The 16601-nt window shown below is 39.7% G+C and overlaps 2 protein-coding genes across 6 annotated transcripts; one reads left to right on the forward strand and one right to left on the reverse strand.

Annotated features, from left to right (window-relative positions):
* Positions 1–407: 407 nt before the first annotated feature.
* On the reverse strand, positions 408–5062 carry gnsa (glucosamine (N-acetyl)-6-sulfatase a). 2 transcript variants are annotated; one of them, XR_008906631.1, is made up of 15 exons: positions 4761–5062; positions 4564–4623; positions 4140–4346; positions 3862–3927; positions 3376–3474; positions 3116–3283; positions 2948–3030; positions 2754–2872; positions 2569–2672; positions 2385–2486; positions 2097–2207; positions 1903–2013; positions 1664–1824; positions 1294–1576; positions 408–847 (listed from the first exon to the last, which is right to left on the reverse strand). XR_008906631.1 is itself a non-coding variant. In XM_056747523.1 (14 exons), the coding sequence occupies exons 1-14, from the start codon at positions 4938–4940 to the stop codon at positions 1501–1503; spliced, it is 1647 nt and encodes a 548-aa protein (XP_056603501.1). In that variant the 5' UTR covers positions 4941–5062; the 3' UTR covers positions 408–1500. The 2 variants fall into 2 exon arrangements, 1 of the variants encoding a protein (XP_056603501.1); XM_056747523.1 differs by having other exon boundaries at positions 408–1576.
* A 742-nt stretch (positions 5063–5804) lies between these two features.
* tbc1d30 (TBC1 domain family, member 30) lies at positions 5805–15419 on the forward strand. Of its 4 annotated transcripts, XM_056747518.1 has the most exons (14): positions 5805–6443; positions 6664–6828; positions 9697–9758; positions 9845–9910; positions 10048–10173; positions 10557–10742; positions 10821–10989; positions 11074–11242; positions 11374–11479; positions 11582–11688; positions 11872–12011; positions 12519–12725; positions 13251–13316; positions 13867–15419. In XM_056747518.1, the coding sequence occupies exons 1-14, from the start codon at positions 5909–5911 to the stop codon at positions 14727–14729; spliced, it is 2967 nt and encodes a 988-aa protein (XP_056603496.1). In that variant the 5' UTR covers positions 5805–5908; the 3' UTR covers positions 14730–15419. The 4 variants fall into 4 exon arrangements, with proteins under 4 accessions (XP_056603496.1, XP_056603497.1, XP_056603499.1 ...); XM_056747519.1 differs by lacking the exon at positions 13251–13316; XM_056747521.1 differs by lacking the exons at positions 5805–6443; positions 6664–6828 and adding an exon at positions 6954–8463.
* The last annotated feature ends 1182 nt before the right edge of the window (positions 15420–16601 follow it).

Raw genomic sequence — 16601 nt, forward strand, 5'->3', positions numbered from 1 at the left:
TTTGATTTTCTATTGAACTATTCCATTGAAAGAATATGCCCATTTCTTCATTTTAAACGTAACATATTTTTATGAAATGCTTTGCTTAAAAGGTGTGCTCAACTGCCGTTCATTTTCTCTGCATGTTGATTTTTCATGGAAGAACATTCACCTGGACAGCAAAGTTGTTTCTGTTAAAATATTTGCCTGTCAGTTGGGAGAAATCTTTTTCTAGGCTTAGATAGTAAGTTATCTTGGTTACATTTGCATGTTTGTTACTCATTTGGGCACAAGTATTAACCAGTATCTAGTCGTCCATCTGACCTGCTGTTTCAAATGTCTTTTCAGGGTCTACCCTTGGGCAGGTCACAGGTATCTTTCAATCATTAAGTCAAATGTCATATAAACACACAAACTAATTTCACCAATAGACAAATACCAAAGTTTTTAATACACAGTACACATAGATCACATGCGATTCTCAGTCTTGTTTAACCTAACCTTATATGTTACTTTTTCACCCCACCTCCAAAAAAAGACCCTTCAACAAACATTTCAGAACACTTTTATCAGTCAAACACGACAGAAAAGTCCACATGCACACACTATAACAACAGTTCCAAAAAAACATTGGACATGTTTATCATATCATGGAAAGTGCTTTACAGAATTGAAATATGTTTTTGCTGAATTGCAAGTACTTGTTTATTTTTTGTTCACTCACACACGTTACATCTTTGTGATTATCTTGTTTAAAATAAGAACAAAACAACTATTTATCTGGTACAAAATTTCTTACAACCTTGAAAATTTGTTGTGATCCCATACCCCGGGCTGATTCGCATCTGACATCTCTTTCTAACACAGACTGAAAGAAAATAGTGAAACACTTATGATTAGTGCATCATTATGCTGTGATAGAACTGAAGTGTTCACGCCAATGCAATTGTTTGCCATTAATTTTGATATCCCTTTTGAGATACAATATCATGTTAATTTGTAGAATTATAACATTTTGCCTTAAACAGAAACAGGTTCTTGTGTCGATGTTGACCACGTATGTTAATTCAATTTTTAAACAAAGCAGAAAAATAGAACTTATAAACATTGTTACAGGCAAGTATATTTCATAAACAAATATGTGAGAAGTAATGGCGTAAAAGGTAATCTTGATAATCCAATAATTTCAAGAGGATTGCAAAACTGTGCATGTTTGAATGTTAAAAGACCTACAATATTTGAAATGTTCTCAAACACGTGTGTTAATCTGAAAGCAGCAAAAATGAACTAAAAACATGAATATGTCGTTAATACTTTTTCTGGATCACATGTGATAGATGTCAGAAGGTTGAGTTGAAGAAAGTCGTCCTCCGCAGGACCCTGGGCTCACCCTGATGATCTCATAAGAAGAAGACAGATAAGGTGCATCTGTGGATCTTCAGGATATCAAGGCAACAAAAAGGCTTGTTTCTCAGGCCTCTTTTGTGTCATTTCTTTTTCTGCCTTTACTTCCATAACAACCTACTTGACCGTCTGTCGCAGTTTATTTCTGTGAGTGTTGAGGCTAGCGAACATTAACCGAGGATCAAACTTAAACCTGTTGGAAGAAACAGAAAAAAAACCCAGGTTAGGCTTGACAACATATCCTACCAAAGTGAAAGTCTCATGTGATCTATATACTGACTGCGAGTCGTAAACGCCAGGCGTTCGACAGGTCTGCGCTGAACATGACTGCAACATCATTAATCGATGGTTCATCTTCTCTAAGACCTCCTGATCAATACTCTTAGCGATGTTTGTCAGCTGAAAGGGGTCTGCAGTCAGGTTGTAGACCTCCACAAACACCTGGAAGCCACAGAGACACTGAGGCAATCTCAATACATTCTGTTATATATTAATTCATTATATACTTTTCTTTTTTACCTCATTATCATCAAATTCACAATACTGAAGGTTAGCGGTCTGCAACATGGTGCGTACACATGCGTACGTGTTGTTATATGAATCCTCACACACACAATCAGGAAAACACTCCTGCAGAGAAATAATGTTGTAGCACAAGTTGTTTATATATTACACACATAATAATGTATGCACGCATGTGAGCAGAACCTCACCGAGACCCCTGGACCCAGAAGAGGACAGGCTGGATCTGAGATGTTTCTACCTTCTCCCTCGTATTCCACGAGGATATCAGATCTCCACGTGCTGCTGTTCCCCGTGCCAATCTGAGACACAAAAACATGTCAAAACAAACATCTTCCACATAGGATTTTTTCTGTTCTAGTGGATATTGAACAACTACACATGTTTCAGTGCCAAAGCCTTGCAAGGTTACAGATTGGTCAACAACTAAGGTTTTCCGTTTCAAACATTTATACTATGAGCTCTAACAGGATTCCCACCATGATAGGAAGAAAAGACATGCCGTCCATCTGCGTTTCATTGACGTTGTATCCCGCTATGTCCAGTATTGTAGGACCCAAATCCACATTTGCTATGAGTAACTGTTGACAAGCAGATATATCCAACATGAATATGAATAACAAAATAACAGTCAGTATTTCTGTAAGGAAAAGATGATATTACCGAGCTTGTTTGGTTGGGTTTGATACTGGGTCCTCGTACCAGAAGAGGAACCCTGATGTCAAACTCATACAGTTGCCTCTTATCCATAGGAAGTGAAAACTGGCCTGAAAGAAAGACACGAGCACATTAAATGCCAATCTCTTAAAAGTTCTCATTTAATAAAAGAAAAAAAAATCTCAACGTACCTGTGTGGTAACCATTATCAGATGTGAAAATGATATACGTGTTGCTAAGCTCACCCCTGACCTCCAACTTTCTAACAACTTTCTCCACCATGTCGTCTACAGAGAGCAAAGTGCGCCACCTAGTGGAACAAATCACACATCAGTACCCAACTGTTCCTGAAAGTGTTAAAAAAATATCGTGTTGATCCACATACCGTTTTCTGTAGGCGTTATCCAAGAATTCAATAGAAGAGTTTGTCATGGGAGTCTTTGCTTGTCTGATGAGCCAATGCTTATCCTGAGCACAACGTTACACAAAGTTCTGCTAGAGGAGAATACACACAAATAAAACCCAACCAGTACAAGACAAGGCAGATGTGTACCTTGCCGTGTATGTTGAAGTTAGGGTCTCGTGGAGCTTTGACATTGGGAAAACTGTTCTCGTACTGAGGGGCAGCCATCCAGGGTGAGTGTGGAGCTGGGGTGGACACCATCATGAAGAAAGGCTTGCGGTTCGACTTGTTTTCCAGGAAGTCGATGGAAATATTAGCCTTGGACATAGCAGAAGTAAATCAGACATGTAAGACACTTTAGTCACAAAAATGATTGGGATCTCAAGTGTTTACCGGATTACACATCTCACCAGAACATCTGTAAGGTAATCCTCACTGTAGTTCTGTCCATGTCGCTGTGGCCTGCCGTTCACAGACAGTGTGTAGTTGTAATATTTTGAGTTTCTCTCCTGTGGAACACAAGAGAGTAATCCACAACTCAATCTGACCGTTATGCTAGAAAACATGCTCGTTCTTGTACCACCAGCTTCACAAAAATGCTATTTTGAGCTGCACACTGTTTTTGTAACATTTAAGCGAAGTCTCAAGACATGGGAAAGGCTAATGGACTTGTCAACGTGTCTCTTCTAGTCATATCTCTACTAAATCATTTATGTCGCCCATTCTCAAGTGCGCGCTGAGAACCACTGGACCTCTGTGCCACAGTCTAAAATGATTTCTATGAGTAGGTCAATTTTGCACTGCACAGGGATGCACGTGAAAGCAAAACAACCGTGATCTGCAAAGCGTCACAGACATCTTGCATATGTGACCGCCTCAGATCTTCTTTTTCTTACCAGTGCAAACCAATGATCCCAGCCTGGTGGCACATGCGCCACTCCTCCAGCTTCTCTGTTGCCATACTGAAGCAGAAAATTAACATTGATGATTCAGAGTATAGACAAAGACAGGGTTTGACAAATTCAAGAAGTATGCACATATTATATCTGCTTCAGCTTATCTACTGCCACTACTTATAGCTGATAGCTGATGTTTTTACATCACCAAAAGAAAAATGTTATCAGTACAGAAGCAGTACATTTTTTTTGGTGATGCAGAAACATTGCATCTTTACCTCATTGAGATATTTCCCAGCAAAGAAGGTTTGATAGGCTCCATGTTTCTGCAGGAAGGCAGGGAAGCTGTTGGGCTCTTGGGTTTTTTGCCATGCCATGCTGCTGCAGTTGCCTTCTAGTGTGTTGTTGACAACATGATGGTTATGGGGATACTTGCCCGTCAGGATACTCGCCCGGCTGGGGCAGCAAAGTGGACTGGCAACAAACTGGCATGAGAAATAATGACATGGAGCATTAGGAGCTGTTTCCCCATCTACAACAATACAAAGCATGCTTCCTGGGCCAAATGCCTAACCTTTTTAGTTACAACTGAACGCATTGTTATTGTTATCCTTAATATAAACATTCAACAGCTTTATGCAACACATTTGTTTTCATAATATCCGCGTTGTTTTGAATTGATCAAATACAAACACCACTTACCGTGTTTGTAAACGTTATACCAGCTGCACCTATCAGCTTTTTCGTCTTGGCCAAAGGGATCTGTAAATAAACAATCACAGATGGCAGGACGTGAACTTCTAACACCATCATACAGCTCCACTAGCAACATGAAAATAAACAGATGCATTACAGTTCAAAATAAAGCAATACATCTATTTCCCATGAGATGTCCTCACCATGCCACCGATTGAGACATCTAAATCATCGGTCAGGATTAAAACAATGTTAGGTCTCGGATACATTGTAGCAGCGACCAGACTGCTACAATGCAAAGTGACGCAGATAAGAATAAAACGTAACACGATGAGCGAAAAGTATGTCGTTTGTGATGCCGAATTAAAAACAAGTACAGCCATAACAAAGACGGGTATTATCTTGCGATAAAAGAGTGAAACTGTGTTAAAGCGAACGCTCCTGTAGATGATCAACTAGCTTCCCCCGCTAGCGAAATTATTAAACATACTATGGCGATGTTTTGGCTCATGAATATTACTCGACGTTGCGTGATTTACGTTTATTTAAGTAGCCAAATTTGTATTACGTATTCATGCTTTCGCTTATGTAGACTCGCTAATTGGTCGGTTGACTAAACTCACCCACCGACGTCTAACGTTTATCCAATCAGTTACGCCTTATAGGCGAACGTTGGTCAATTAGTTTATATTCATGAGGCCTTTAGAATAGTAGGATTCGAAAACGTCGATGTTCGCTCAGTCCCGTGTAGCGGAGGGGCGGAGCCCTAGTCAGCTGATGTGTTCTTTCTAGTGGATGATGTCATTCATAAAATTACGATTATGTGCCTTATGCTGTTGTTTTTGTTTTGTGCAGTACAAATATACAGCATTTCACAAAAGCTGTAGTTTATAATGTTGCTCTCTGTAAAACATTGCTTATTACTCTGTTTTAATTCGTGCGGATGGACCGTATAAACACTTAAAGATGTTTTACTTTTTTCTGTATTTAAAAAGACACTTAAGTTTGTATTTTTAAATTACTTTCGTGATTATAGAAACAATTATGTAATGATTTGGGTTTAAATTCCCTATGCGTGCTGCGTTGCACCTGTAGCTGAGAAACTTTTTTTCTAAAAGTTTTGAAGGTGGGTTGAACTATTTCCACTGCAGGGGGGCACAATCAGGATTCAGATGGATTCAGGAAGGAAACATGAGCCTGGGAAGGCGCATGCCAACCCCTCTCGTCTAATGGAACAAACCCGGAACTTAAGTTCCTTATCGATTCATCCTTAACTCTTTGGGCTTGTGCGCGCAACGTATGCGCAGGAGTTTGTTATGTTAAACGCAAACGCGAGATAGCTTCATAAAACATGTCCGAAGTTGAGTTGGGTAAAGAAGAACTCAAAGAGATTGACATATGTGACAGTATCTGCTCAGAGGAGAGTGGAGTTTTCCTTAACTCAGGTGCGTCGCATCTTGACGGCTTCTCACCTTTTCACAGATGGGTTTCAAAGGGACGATCTTACTCAGATGGAACTTATGAGTGTTTCAACACATCTTCGTCGTTATCAAGCGTACCATCTAATTGCGCAAAAGGGCCTCATGGATCAACAGATGGAGAGACCCACAAGGAAAATGGAGGCGGACTGCGTGAAGCTTGTTTATATCACGTGTATTCAGATGAAGATGAACAGAGGAGCTCCCAGGCATCATCTATTATGGGCTGTCTGTTGGTAGAGCTTTATGACACATACAGCAGTAACAGCTTTAGAGGAGTTGACAGCTCCACCGAAGCCTCCAGTTCAGATGCTTTCCTCGGGAGGAGCAACACGGGCGCCAACTTTCTGCAGGAACTTCAGGAGAAACACACGAGACGCCATCAGATGAAATATCTGTCTCAGAAAGGTGATCGCCTCAACCTCTCACAACTATTATGCACTTTATTCAGTTCTTTTTTCCTTTTTTTACTTGACTTGTGTTATTTTCACAATGTTTATTTCAATATATGCTATTGTATTGACCTTGTTTACAAATATGAACTTTTCTGAATTAGATTTTTAAGGTGCTTTAATAAAATAAAACAGTGAACTGTCAATCGGTTTCATATCATATGTTTTGTACTCAGGTCCAGAGGAACTAAAGGAGATCATCCAGGAGGTGAAATATCGTACTGTGGTCCAGTCTGCCAAACTGGTGCGTCAGCTGAAGAGAAAGGACAGACTGCGTCAGAAATTTCAGAAGAATTGTGATATAGTCACTGCCTGTCTTCAAGCGGTCTCTGAGAAAAGACGTAAATACAAATCATTCTCTTATTTCATTCTGGGAGCCATTACGGTAATGTGCTGAGTCAAATTACATAAGGCCTTCTGTGCTGTTTTTCTAATGGGTTTTAGATCGAAACCGACCTTGGCTTTCTCTTATAAGTTCTGTTTTCCTTAAACTGATTTAGAAGACTGTGATCGTTGCATATGGTTGTAGATGCTGAAAGATCCATGATTGTTATACAGAATGTAGGGAAAATTAGACTGTTCTCTTTTTTATGAATATTGAATAACAATGTGATTTTTTAGTGATGTCCATTCTGGGGAGTCATGGTCATGTGATGGGTTTTTACACACTGACATGCAAATTGACTCCGTTACAACACGGCAATTAAGTGTGTGTCAAATTCTGCTGTAGCTGACCAATACAGATAATGTGGCCTTTGCATCTCTCAAGGTTTTTTCCTCCATTTAATTTACATGCAGCATGACAACCACTTTAAGACAGGTACAGTATTGCATACACACTTAAGCTCTGCATGGTTTATATTCTTCAGTCCCTTTCTATTCCTGATGCATATGATGTCTTGTCACATCACTAGGAATGATTAAAGGAGTAGTTCACTTCAAAATATGCCCCCATTCACTTACCAGAGTAATTGTTATTCCTACACTGGAAAGGGGCACTTGTTAAAGTGAACGACTCCTTTAAAACATTATTTTGAAGTTTCTTGGCATGTTTATGTTTTCAAACATGCATATCAGTAAATGTGTTTATTATTTGTACATTACATCACTGTTTTTTTCTCACAAAATGCATGTCTAAAGAATACCACAATGCCTGTTTTCTGATGGGAAAGACATTTGATATTTTCCACATACTGAAATTCAGAACTCTAAATTAAGTTCAAGTGAATTCTGTCCGATAGTTAAAACTATTACATTCTGCTCATTATATTTAAAAACGTGAAGTTACAGTATGTCTATCTTTTTGCATCAAGTATAGTATAATTCCTTATAAAATCACCGCAGTAGATGTTTACACGTTTGCCATTCACTGGCTGAAAGTCATCAGTATAAGTTTTTCTCATTCACTGCATCTTTGGCCCATCCTCCAGAGGTCCAGCGGTCCCTCCTCCGGCTCAACCCTGCATATGACGCTCATATGTGGGTGTAGACACACGCTCATCACAGCTGAATTCAGCCTCGCATCCTCCGTGTTATCTGGATTACCTTTCATTCTTATATACCATTTATTTTATTCTTTGTGCTTTGTCTGTTGACTACACAATGTATCGTACTGTCATATGTGACAATGGATACCCGAATTTTGACTTGATTTATTGATCAGTTCGTCATTCTCTGTTTGCTGTTGTACGTTTCTAGATGATGTTCCTCGAGATGAGATCGTATTAAATCCCCAAAAGACATTAAAGGGTGAGGTGTTATGCGGTTAATGTTACCAAGAGGCGCGAAACTGAGCTCGTCCTTTTAGCTTTATTCCGAAATGAGGCAGGAAAGGTTTGTGTCCTCGAGGAGATCGAGGGTTTGCGTGAAACGACAGAATGCAGGTGGAGGAGTCGGTAATATTATTAGTAATGTGCTGAAGAAACGCAACGGCATCTCAAGAAGAGCGCCACGCCTGCTGTGCACACTAGAGCCAGGTGAACTCACTCATGCATGCTTTAAATATCATTTGTATCATTTATTTAACGTGTTTGATAATAGCTCGGGTAATGTCTGTTCCTAAGATTTCTTTCCATTCATATACACTGCGGGCACATTGCAGCTAGTCAGGAAAGAGAATCTCTCCAAAAAAAAAACGATTTCATTGAATATAATTTATATTTTGATTACTGGCTTCGGTTTAGAGAGGTGCTCATAGTTTGCATGAATTACTCGAAGTGCTTTAATCTATATGAATCAGTATTCCGTCTCATTTCATGACACTCGATACATAATAGTGCTTAAGTTGTTTTTATTATCTTAAATGGCATTGCTTTTTATTCAGACGCATGTGCTTTGATGTGCAAACTAACATGGGCAGTAGGAGGGCTCCATAGATCACGTAGGTTAATCCGGCTTGGGAGTGAAATAGAGGCTACAATGGTTGCTATTCCGTGTGTCATCTATAGCGTCATATAACATCTATAACATAGATTGACCCAGGTTAGTATTTATTCATAAGTATGAGCGTGAAGTAGATAATAAGCAGAAAATGCTGCTACCATTGCTGGTTCAATCGCGTTGGGTTGTTTACAAGATTGTTTGACATATGTCGCATTGCTACATAGTACGTCGATTTTTGAAAATTCAACTATGTTAAGGGTGGTTAGCGCGCAATATTATATTAAAACGGGATAAAAACAGAAATGAAAGATAGTTTAGTTGTGCTCGACGCAGGATGGTGTCGTGTATCCGGAAGCAGGAAGCGGCGGTTCAGCACCACGGCGGAGTGGACAGCGACATTTATCATCTAGTATCTGATAAATCGTGTTTGGTTTGTTTTGGTAGTGTCCTCATCCTAAACGCAATATATATATATATATATATATACACAAGTGTTTCTGTCGCATTTTTAGTTTGCTTTTGTATCACTTTATCCGTGGCTGTGTTGTTATAAAAAGATGGTGCATAAGGTTTAAGTTAGATAACTCTGCCATTATAAAAAAGAAAGAAAAAGAAAACAAGTTTTATTCATTACTCATGAACTTGTTTTCGCTTACTTGTCTGTGCCTTTTATATCATGACCGACCACCCATTATTCTTTTGTATTGACTGCTTAATGATGATTGCACAAGAGCCCATCATTCAGTTCATTTGTCAATGAGACAACTGCTGCTCAGGGGACATCATTTTTCTATAGACATCATTGTGTCATTGGTGTGTCTCTGCAGGCGTCGACACCAGGTTGAAGTTCACTATCGAACCATCTCTTGGCAAAAACGGATTTCAACAAGTATGTACGAGATACAATTGTCCTTTGCTGTAAATGTGTGCTTGTACAACCGTCTCTTGTTAATGGCTGTGTTTGTTTAACTGCAGTGGTACGATGCCCTGAAAGCAGTGGCCAGGCTCCCAGCTGGCATCCCCAAAGAATGGAGAAAAAGGGTATGGCTGGTGGATATTGTTCTGTTTTTGCAATATATGTGTTATTTGCACTGTGTATAAAACATTGCACATAACATATGTTTTTTGGTTATCTGGCACACAATGTTATGTGAGATTTATGTTTATGCGTGTTGTAGGTATGGCTGACATTGACTGATCAGTACCTCCACAGCATCTCTATTGACTGGGAGAAGACAATGAGGTTTGCCTTCAATGATCGTAGCAATCCAGATGATGACTTGCTCGGAATTCAAATAGTCAAGGTACATATACAGAAGAATCTGGGTCAAAATTGATGCATTGAAGTTGATTCAGTGTTCGAGATATTTAATGGAATAAAAGGGAGTCAGTCGGATGAAATGTCAAATGTTGCAGCAGGATGTTTGCTTTCAGTAGTGCGTCAGAGGTATGTGGATAATGGAAATGTGGATATGTGTTTTGTCTGTGTGGTGCTGCGTGAAACAGTGATTCATCAAAGACAGGTGCGCACAAGCGGTCAAAGTTCAGTTTCACTCTCCTGCCTCTGAGGTAGTTATGCAGTTATAAATGGTTCTCTGGAATACAAAAAAACAGCTTAACAACCTCAGATGCAGCTGAAAATGATGAGAAAGTTTAGATCACCATTTTCTCTTGTCATGTCATCTAGGACTTGCACCGGACAGGCTGCAGTTCCTATTGTGGCCAGGAGGCGGAACAGGACCGGGTGGTGTTAAAGCGGGTACTGCTGGCATATGCCCGCTGGAACAAGACTGTCGGCTATTGCCAGGGCTTTAATGTTTTGGCTGCCCTAATCCTGAAGGTCACAGAGGGAAATGAAGGAGATGCATTAAAGGTTTGTCTGGATTTCCCTACTGTATGCATATTTAGTTCAGAGTCTGAGTTATGAAATTTTTTCTTTTTCCCTGTATAGGTGATGATATATTTGATTGATAAGGTGCTTCCCGAGAGCTACTTTGCCAATAACCTGCGTTCCCTCTCGGTGGACATGGCAGTGTTCAGAGATCTGCTACGACTGAAGCTTCCAGAACTTTCTCAGCATCTTCATCATCTACAGAAAGTTGCCAATCGGGAAGGAGGAGGTTTGTCAGATGTAAAAATACAAACCAGGTCAGCAGCATTTGTCAAATACTGTAGTTGTTTAACACAGTGCTGTGTGTTTTCAGGCAGCTATGAACCGCCGCTCACTAACGTCTTCACCATGCAGTGGTTTCTCACCATGTTTGCTACCTGTCTGCCCCATTGCACCGTGCTGAAGATCTGGGACTCTGTCTTTTTTGAAGGCTCTGAAATGCTGCTGCGTGTAGCTCTCGCCATCTGGGCCAAACTGGGAGAGTAAGTTCATGAAAGACCAGATTACAAAAACCTCCTTGGCACTAGAAACTTGTATGATTATAAATATTAAAAGACCATTGAGAAATGGTCAGCGTGTATCAAGTGTGCTGCCTTATCTTCACGTCTCGCAGGAGAATTGAGGAGTGTCAGACTGCCGATGAGTTTTACAGTATAATGGGATGTCTTACACAGGAGATGCTGGAACACAACCTCATCGATTCCAATGAACTCATGCAGGTCAGAGTTTTTTTTCTGTATTGGCCAGTCTTTTTAAACCAAAGCTCTGGTTCTGCTGTGTCTGTGTGTTTAATGCATGCACCTATATGTTCCTCTCAACAGACGGTCTACTCCATGGCTCCCTTCCCATTTCCCCAGCTTGCTGAGCTCAGGGAGAAATACACATACAACATCACTCCATTCCCTGCCCCGGTCAGAGCTAACAGCAGGTATCAATTATTTACAACATGAATTTTGAAGGATAATGTGTTCTATGATACATTTGTAAAGTTTTTCCCCAAACATTTACACTCAGTTTTTTAAAACACCCAATGTGTTTTAAGTGTTAAGGTGGGCAGTTCTGCAATTAAATCTCTTTTTATAAATGTATAAATATTTTTTATGATTTATAGTCAGGCACTCCATGGATGGGAGAGTGACGATGACGTTGACATGGATGATGAAGACCCCATCATTACCGCTCTGGGCTGCCTGGGACCTCTTGGTGGACTTCTGGCTCCTGAGATCCAGAGATATCAAAAGCATCTCAAAGGTTAGTTTATGACTGTTTTATTTTCTGCATTTTCAAGGTAGTAGATTAGTAAAGCCGTTGCAGAGAGGGAATAATGTGAGCGCTGTAATTCGATGTATTTTGGGGGGTCTCTTTAAATAAACCTCACCATACCACAGGGAGTTCTCAGATGCAGACGTTTATGAGTTCTGTAGTATTTTATGAGCTTCTTAACCTACATTGGCAGTATGGAAGTAATAATGATCCCATGCACTAATGGAAACATCATGAGCTTACTATATCCAACCTTGGCAAGATTGTGAATATCTTTAATTATCCCGTCTGAATTTGCCTGCAGACGGATTTATGCACAGATGCATTTGTTAGTTCTCTTTGTTTTCGAGGTGTTTTTGAAAATCTTCCAACTGTCCTTCATTACAGACTTTACAGGGCCCATTCTTTTTCTATAAAAGTTACCCTGCCAAACAATGAGGCACTAACCCACAGTGTTCATTGTAGATCAAGCACCGTTTTTCATCTTCTCTGCAGATCAGAAAACATCGCACAGCTCTCACGGTAGTAACATTGCCGAGCTCAGTCCAGGGGCGGTGGGCGGAGGACGGGCAGAGCATCAGGCGGCCATCAACAGCATGATGCTGGAGCGGATGAGCACTGACATCAGCGCGCTAAAGAAACAATACTCCCGCATTAAACAAAAACAACAGCAGCAAGCCGGTCTCCTCTACATTCATTCAGGTACTAGAGCCAAAAAAGAGAGTCCCTGGTCTAATATGGAAGTTTTTTGGAGACTGCTACAGATTTATTTGTATTAATACAGTGGGATAATGCATTAATGACATATTAAATCAAGTGTGATTTATTTTAAAGCTACAACCCTTAAATTCTCTCAACTCCTCTATATTTGCCTCTCTATCGGCATCTCTGTCAAATGATGTCAAACTGATAATTCCCATAAAGACATACCCGAAAGATCAACTTATAAACCATAATAATAAGCATAACATTGCAAACTGGGATAATGTTTCTTGTTTTAACCAAAACAAGTTATGGTTTGCATCTTTACAGATAGCTTTTGCATTGTGTCTTTCAAAAGCCACTTTGTTTGTTTATTTAATCCAATAACAAAAACCAGACAAACTTGTTTTGAGTGGGTCTTTAAGGGGCCACTGTATATTGAATTCTTTGACTTCATCTCTTGGATACATATCTGAGAATGATTGTGTAGTATTAGTCAGTATGTGTATGTCACATTTTTCCCAGGACCTCCAGTGGAAGCTGAAACTATTGAACCTCATCAAACCAGTAAAATACAGAACCAACACACTGGTACTGATCATCATGGGTCATTTATAACTCCATTAGATGTGTTAGGTGGTGCATGTGGTGCAATGATGTTTTAGCTGGTGTTGGGTCTGCTTTTGGATCGCTCAAAAATCACATAATGATTTGTAACATTGTGGTGAAGGCTGAACTGATTATCGAATGTGAGGTGCTAAAGCTTGGTGAGGATTTTTTACTGTTTAATTTCTTAAAGTATTGCAATATGTCAATCTCTGCAAATTTGTAGGAGAATACTGCACAAGCTTTTAAAGAAAAATGAAGACAAGATTGACCGTATAAGCTTTCTTGTTCTTCATATTCCTGGTCTTATTGTTCATCAATTACGTGTGCACATTATCTTGTATTTTCATAATCAAATCAATTCTTAAAATATCAAATCTGGCCCTGTTTTACAGTTGTATTTTCTGTTCATCATCCTGTTTCATCTTGATATCACATTAGGGGTGTAAAATGGGTTTCAAAATCATTTTTATGTTTGAACCATTTGCTCACAATTAGTGGTGTTTTCTTACATGTTGACATTGATTCTTCACAGATAAATGTCCAGCCACCAGCATCCTTGCCTCCCAGCTTGGTCCCTCCCCTGTGGTCAACCATCTTCTGCTAGGTAGGAAGCCCAGGCCTGGTCAGCAGTCCATAAAAAATTGTATCATTCATAACGAAGGAATGTGCCCTCAAGACCACTCGACCCCCAGCCAGGACCACACGTCCCGGGCCAGGCTCCATTCCCCCTGGCGAAGCCACGTGCGCACCCACCGGAAGAACATTGCCAGGGCACGGGCCCAGCTCGGCTTTGACGATTCTCTAGAAGTAGAGGACGACGAAACCTTTGTGAGCAAAACCGAAGAAGTGTCTGAAGAAAAAAGTGAGGAACAAGGGGTTGAAAAAGAGACAGAAAAGCTGGAGATGTCTGAAGAGACAACGGTGGTGGCTGAAGGCACAGATACCTCTCCGCAAGACCACAGCTGTGGAGAAGAAGAGGAGGTCCAACAGATAGAGAACCAGCTGTCTTCTCTCGAGCTGGAACATTCACCGGAACCAACAACTCCAAACTCCACCGACCTAGAACCTCCTACACCAACTCCACCTCTGGATGCCCAGTCAGATGTGGAGCCCAACTCCACTTCTCCATCTTCAGTCGCCTCCACGTGTCGTCCATCATTAGACTCTTCTAGCTCAGAAAGTAGCAGCTCGGTTAGAAGAAGCCCATCAAACTTAGCAGAGGAACCCACAAAACCACAGATCTTCTCTCCATTCCCCAGCATCAAAACGCCTCGCAAGTCTACCGCCGCAAGAAACTTGGGCCTTTATGGGCCGACTGCTAGAACTCCAAACGTAAACTTTCCTCAGATGAGTAGAAGTCTGAATCAGATAGGAAGCACCACCAAACGACGATGATGAGTGTCACCTACAGACAAGAACATATGTGAAGATAAAGTCGCTGAAACTCCTGAACTATCAGGCAAGCACACATACTACAGACTTTAGTATGAGTCCAGTTTCCAACTGACATCAATTAATGAAGGCTGTTTCTGCTGTTGTTATTTTTATGAGATCCTCCCAAAAATACTCAAATAAAGATCTGAAGAGTTTAATGAGCTCAAATAAAACTATTTGCTGCATGTTAAGGCCAACAGTATTTGCCATGATGCAATGTTTACTCGTATTTAGAAAACTCAAATGATCTTACTATAATGATGTAAAATGTTATATTTATTGACCATGGGAAATACTACAGTTTTGAGCTGGACACAGATGCTACGCCTTTATTCCATAATATCTAAGCCATGAAGTTCTTGTATGTAAAGCAGTTTTGTTGTTCATGCCTACTTGATTTAGTTCTTTTGTGCCCTGTACCACAAATCTGTTTGGTTTATCATAATCTGTGACTTTAATTAAATTAAAGTCAACATATGTATGTACGTTCTCCTCACTTTTTGTATGTCATCTTCCAAGTAAATTGTGTTTCAGGTGACATCTGACAAACACGTTATTGTCAAAGAGTTGTTTTGAATGCTGATTATTCTTTGGTGCTTGGCACTGGGATCCACATATCCCCATCATGAATAAAAGACATGAAAGTCATGAAAAGAAGCTTCAGGTTCATTTCATTTTCTGATTAATGTCTACAGTACAGACCAGTTCCTGAGTAGGCCTATACATTCAATGTTCTTGATGGAATTGAGAACCTCACATTGAATTTAGTCTTATATTACCTTGCTTGTATAATTCGTGGAATTACAGTATAGATTTTGATCACCCAAATAATAAACATTCTTTACGTATGAAAACATTCCCCACGTGCTCCATTTAATAAACACAGACTGAGATCTGACTGTAACTTGCATGGATAAATATATACAAATGACCTATATAACAGTTATAGGAATGGTTCTTTTGAAAAATGTTCGGTTCTCTATAGATTTTACTAATAGAGTCCTACGCATATTGCACAAACGGGCTTTCATGACTGTTGAGACTATTCCTTTTTTGGGTGTACTTTAAACCAGCTGTTGTCAAAATGTTTTCTAATATATGCATAAAGTAGTGAGTCACATGTGAATATGCACTTGCAGAACCATTCAGCTACATTGCAACTTTAGAGGCACATTTAGGAAGTGTTATCAGCTGGTCCCAGACATCCTTAAATGGGATTTGCGTAATGTCTACACATGTTTTGCATTAGCAGCTAATGAGATTCATTAGTTACAACCACTGGCTTGGATGGGATGTGTGGACACAAATACTCGAGAAAACATAAATGTTAGTAGTTGAGTATTTCTATGATGCTTTTCACAGCTTTTAGTTTAATTGTATTAAATGACCAGGTGTTGAGTGTTATCACCATGCCATTCTTTCTCTTTATACGTTCTACATTGTGCTTCCACTTGAGGTCACTGTTGTCCTCGTTTAAAATGTTATTTGTCCCTGGGAAAAACACTTCTAAAGGTGGAATACACACACCAAAAAAAAAAAAAGGTGGAATACACTGTAGCTCTTATAAGTCTTATACATCAAGTGAGAACATCTTAATAATAACATAACTCATTTATATTAAACTTTTAACAAAAGTTTTTCTCTTTGCCAAGATGAACTCGGACAGATTAAATAAAATGTAAATAAAAATTGGCCATTTAATGGAGAAAGTCATTTGAATTATAAACACAGGATGTCAGATTTCACACCAACATATCAGATGTTTGTCATCATAAGGGTATCATCACAGCAATCACACTATTGAGTGAGTCCTCTCCTAGTAGCATTTAACAG

The sequence above is a fragment of the Triplophysa dalaica genome, chromosome 5 (genome assembly GCF_015846415.1).
Source record: "Triplophysa dalaica isolate WHDGS20190420 chromosome 5, ASM1584641v1, whole genome shotgun sequence".
NCBI lineage: Eukaryota > Metazoa > Chordata > Actinopteri > Cypriniformes > Nemacheilidae > Triplophysa > Triplophysa dalaica.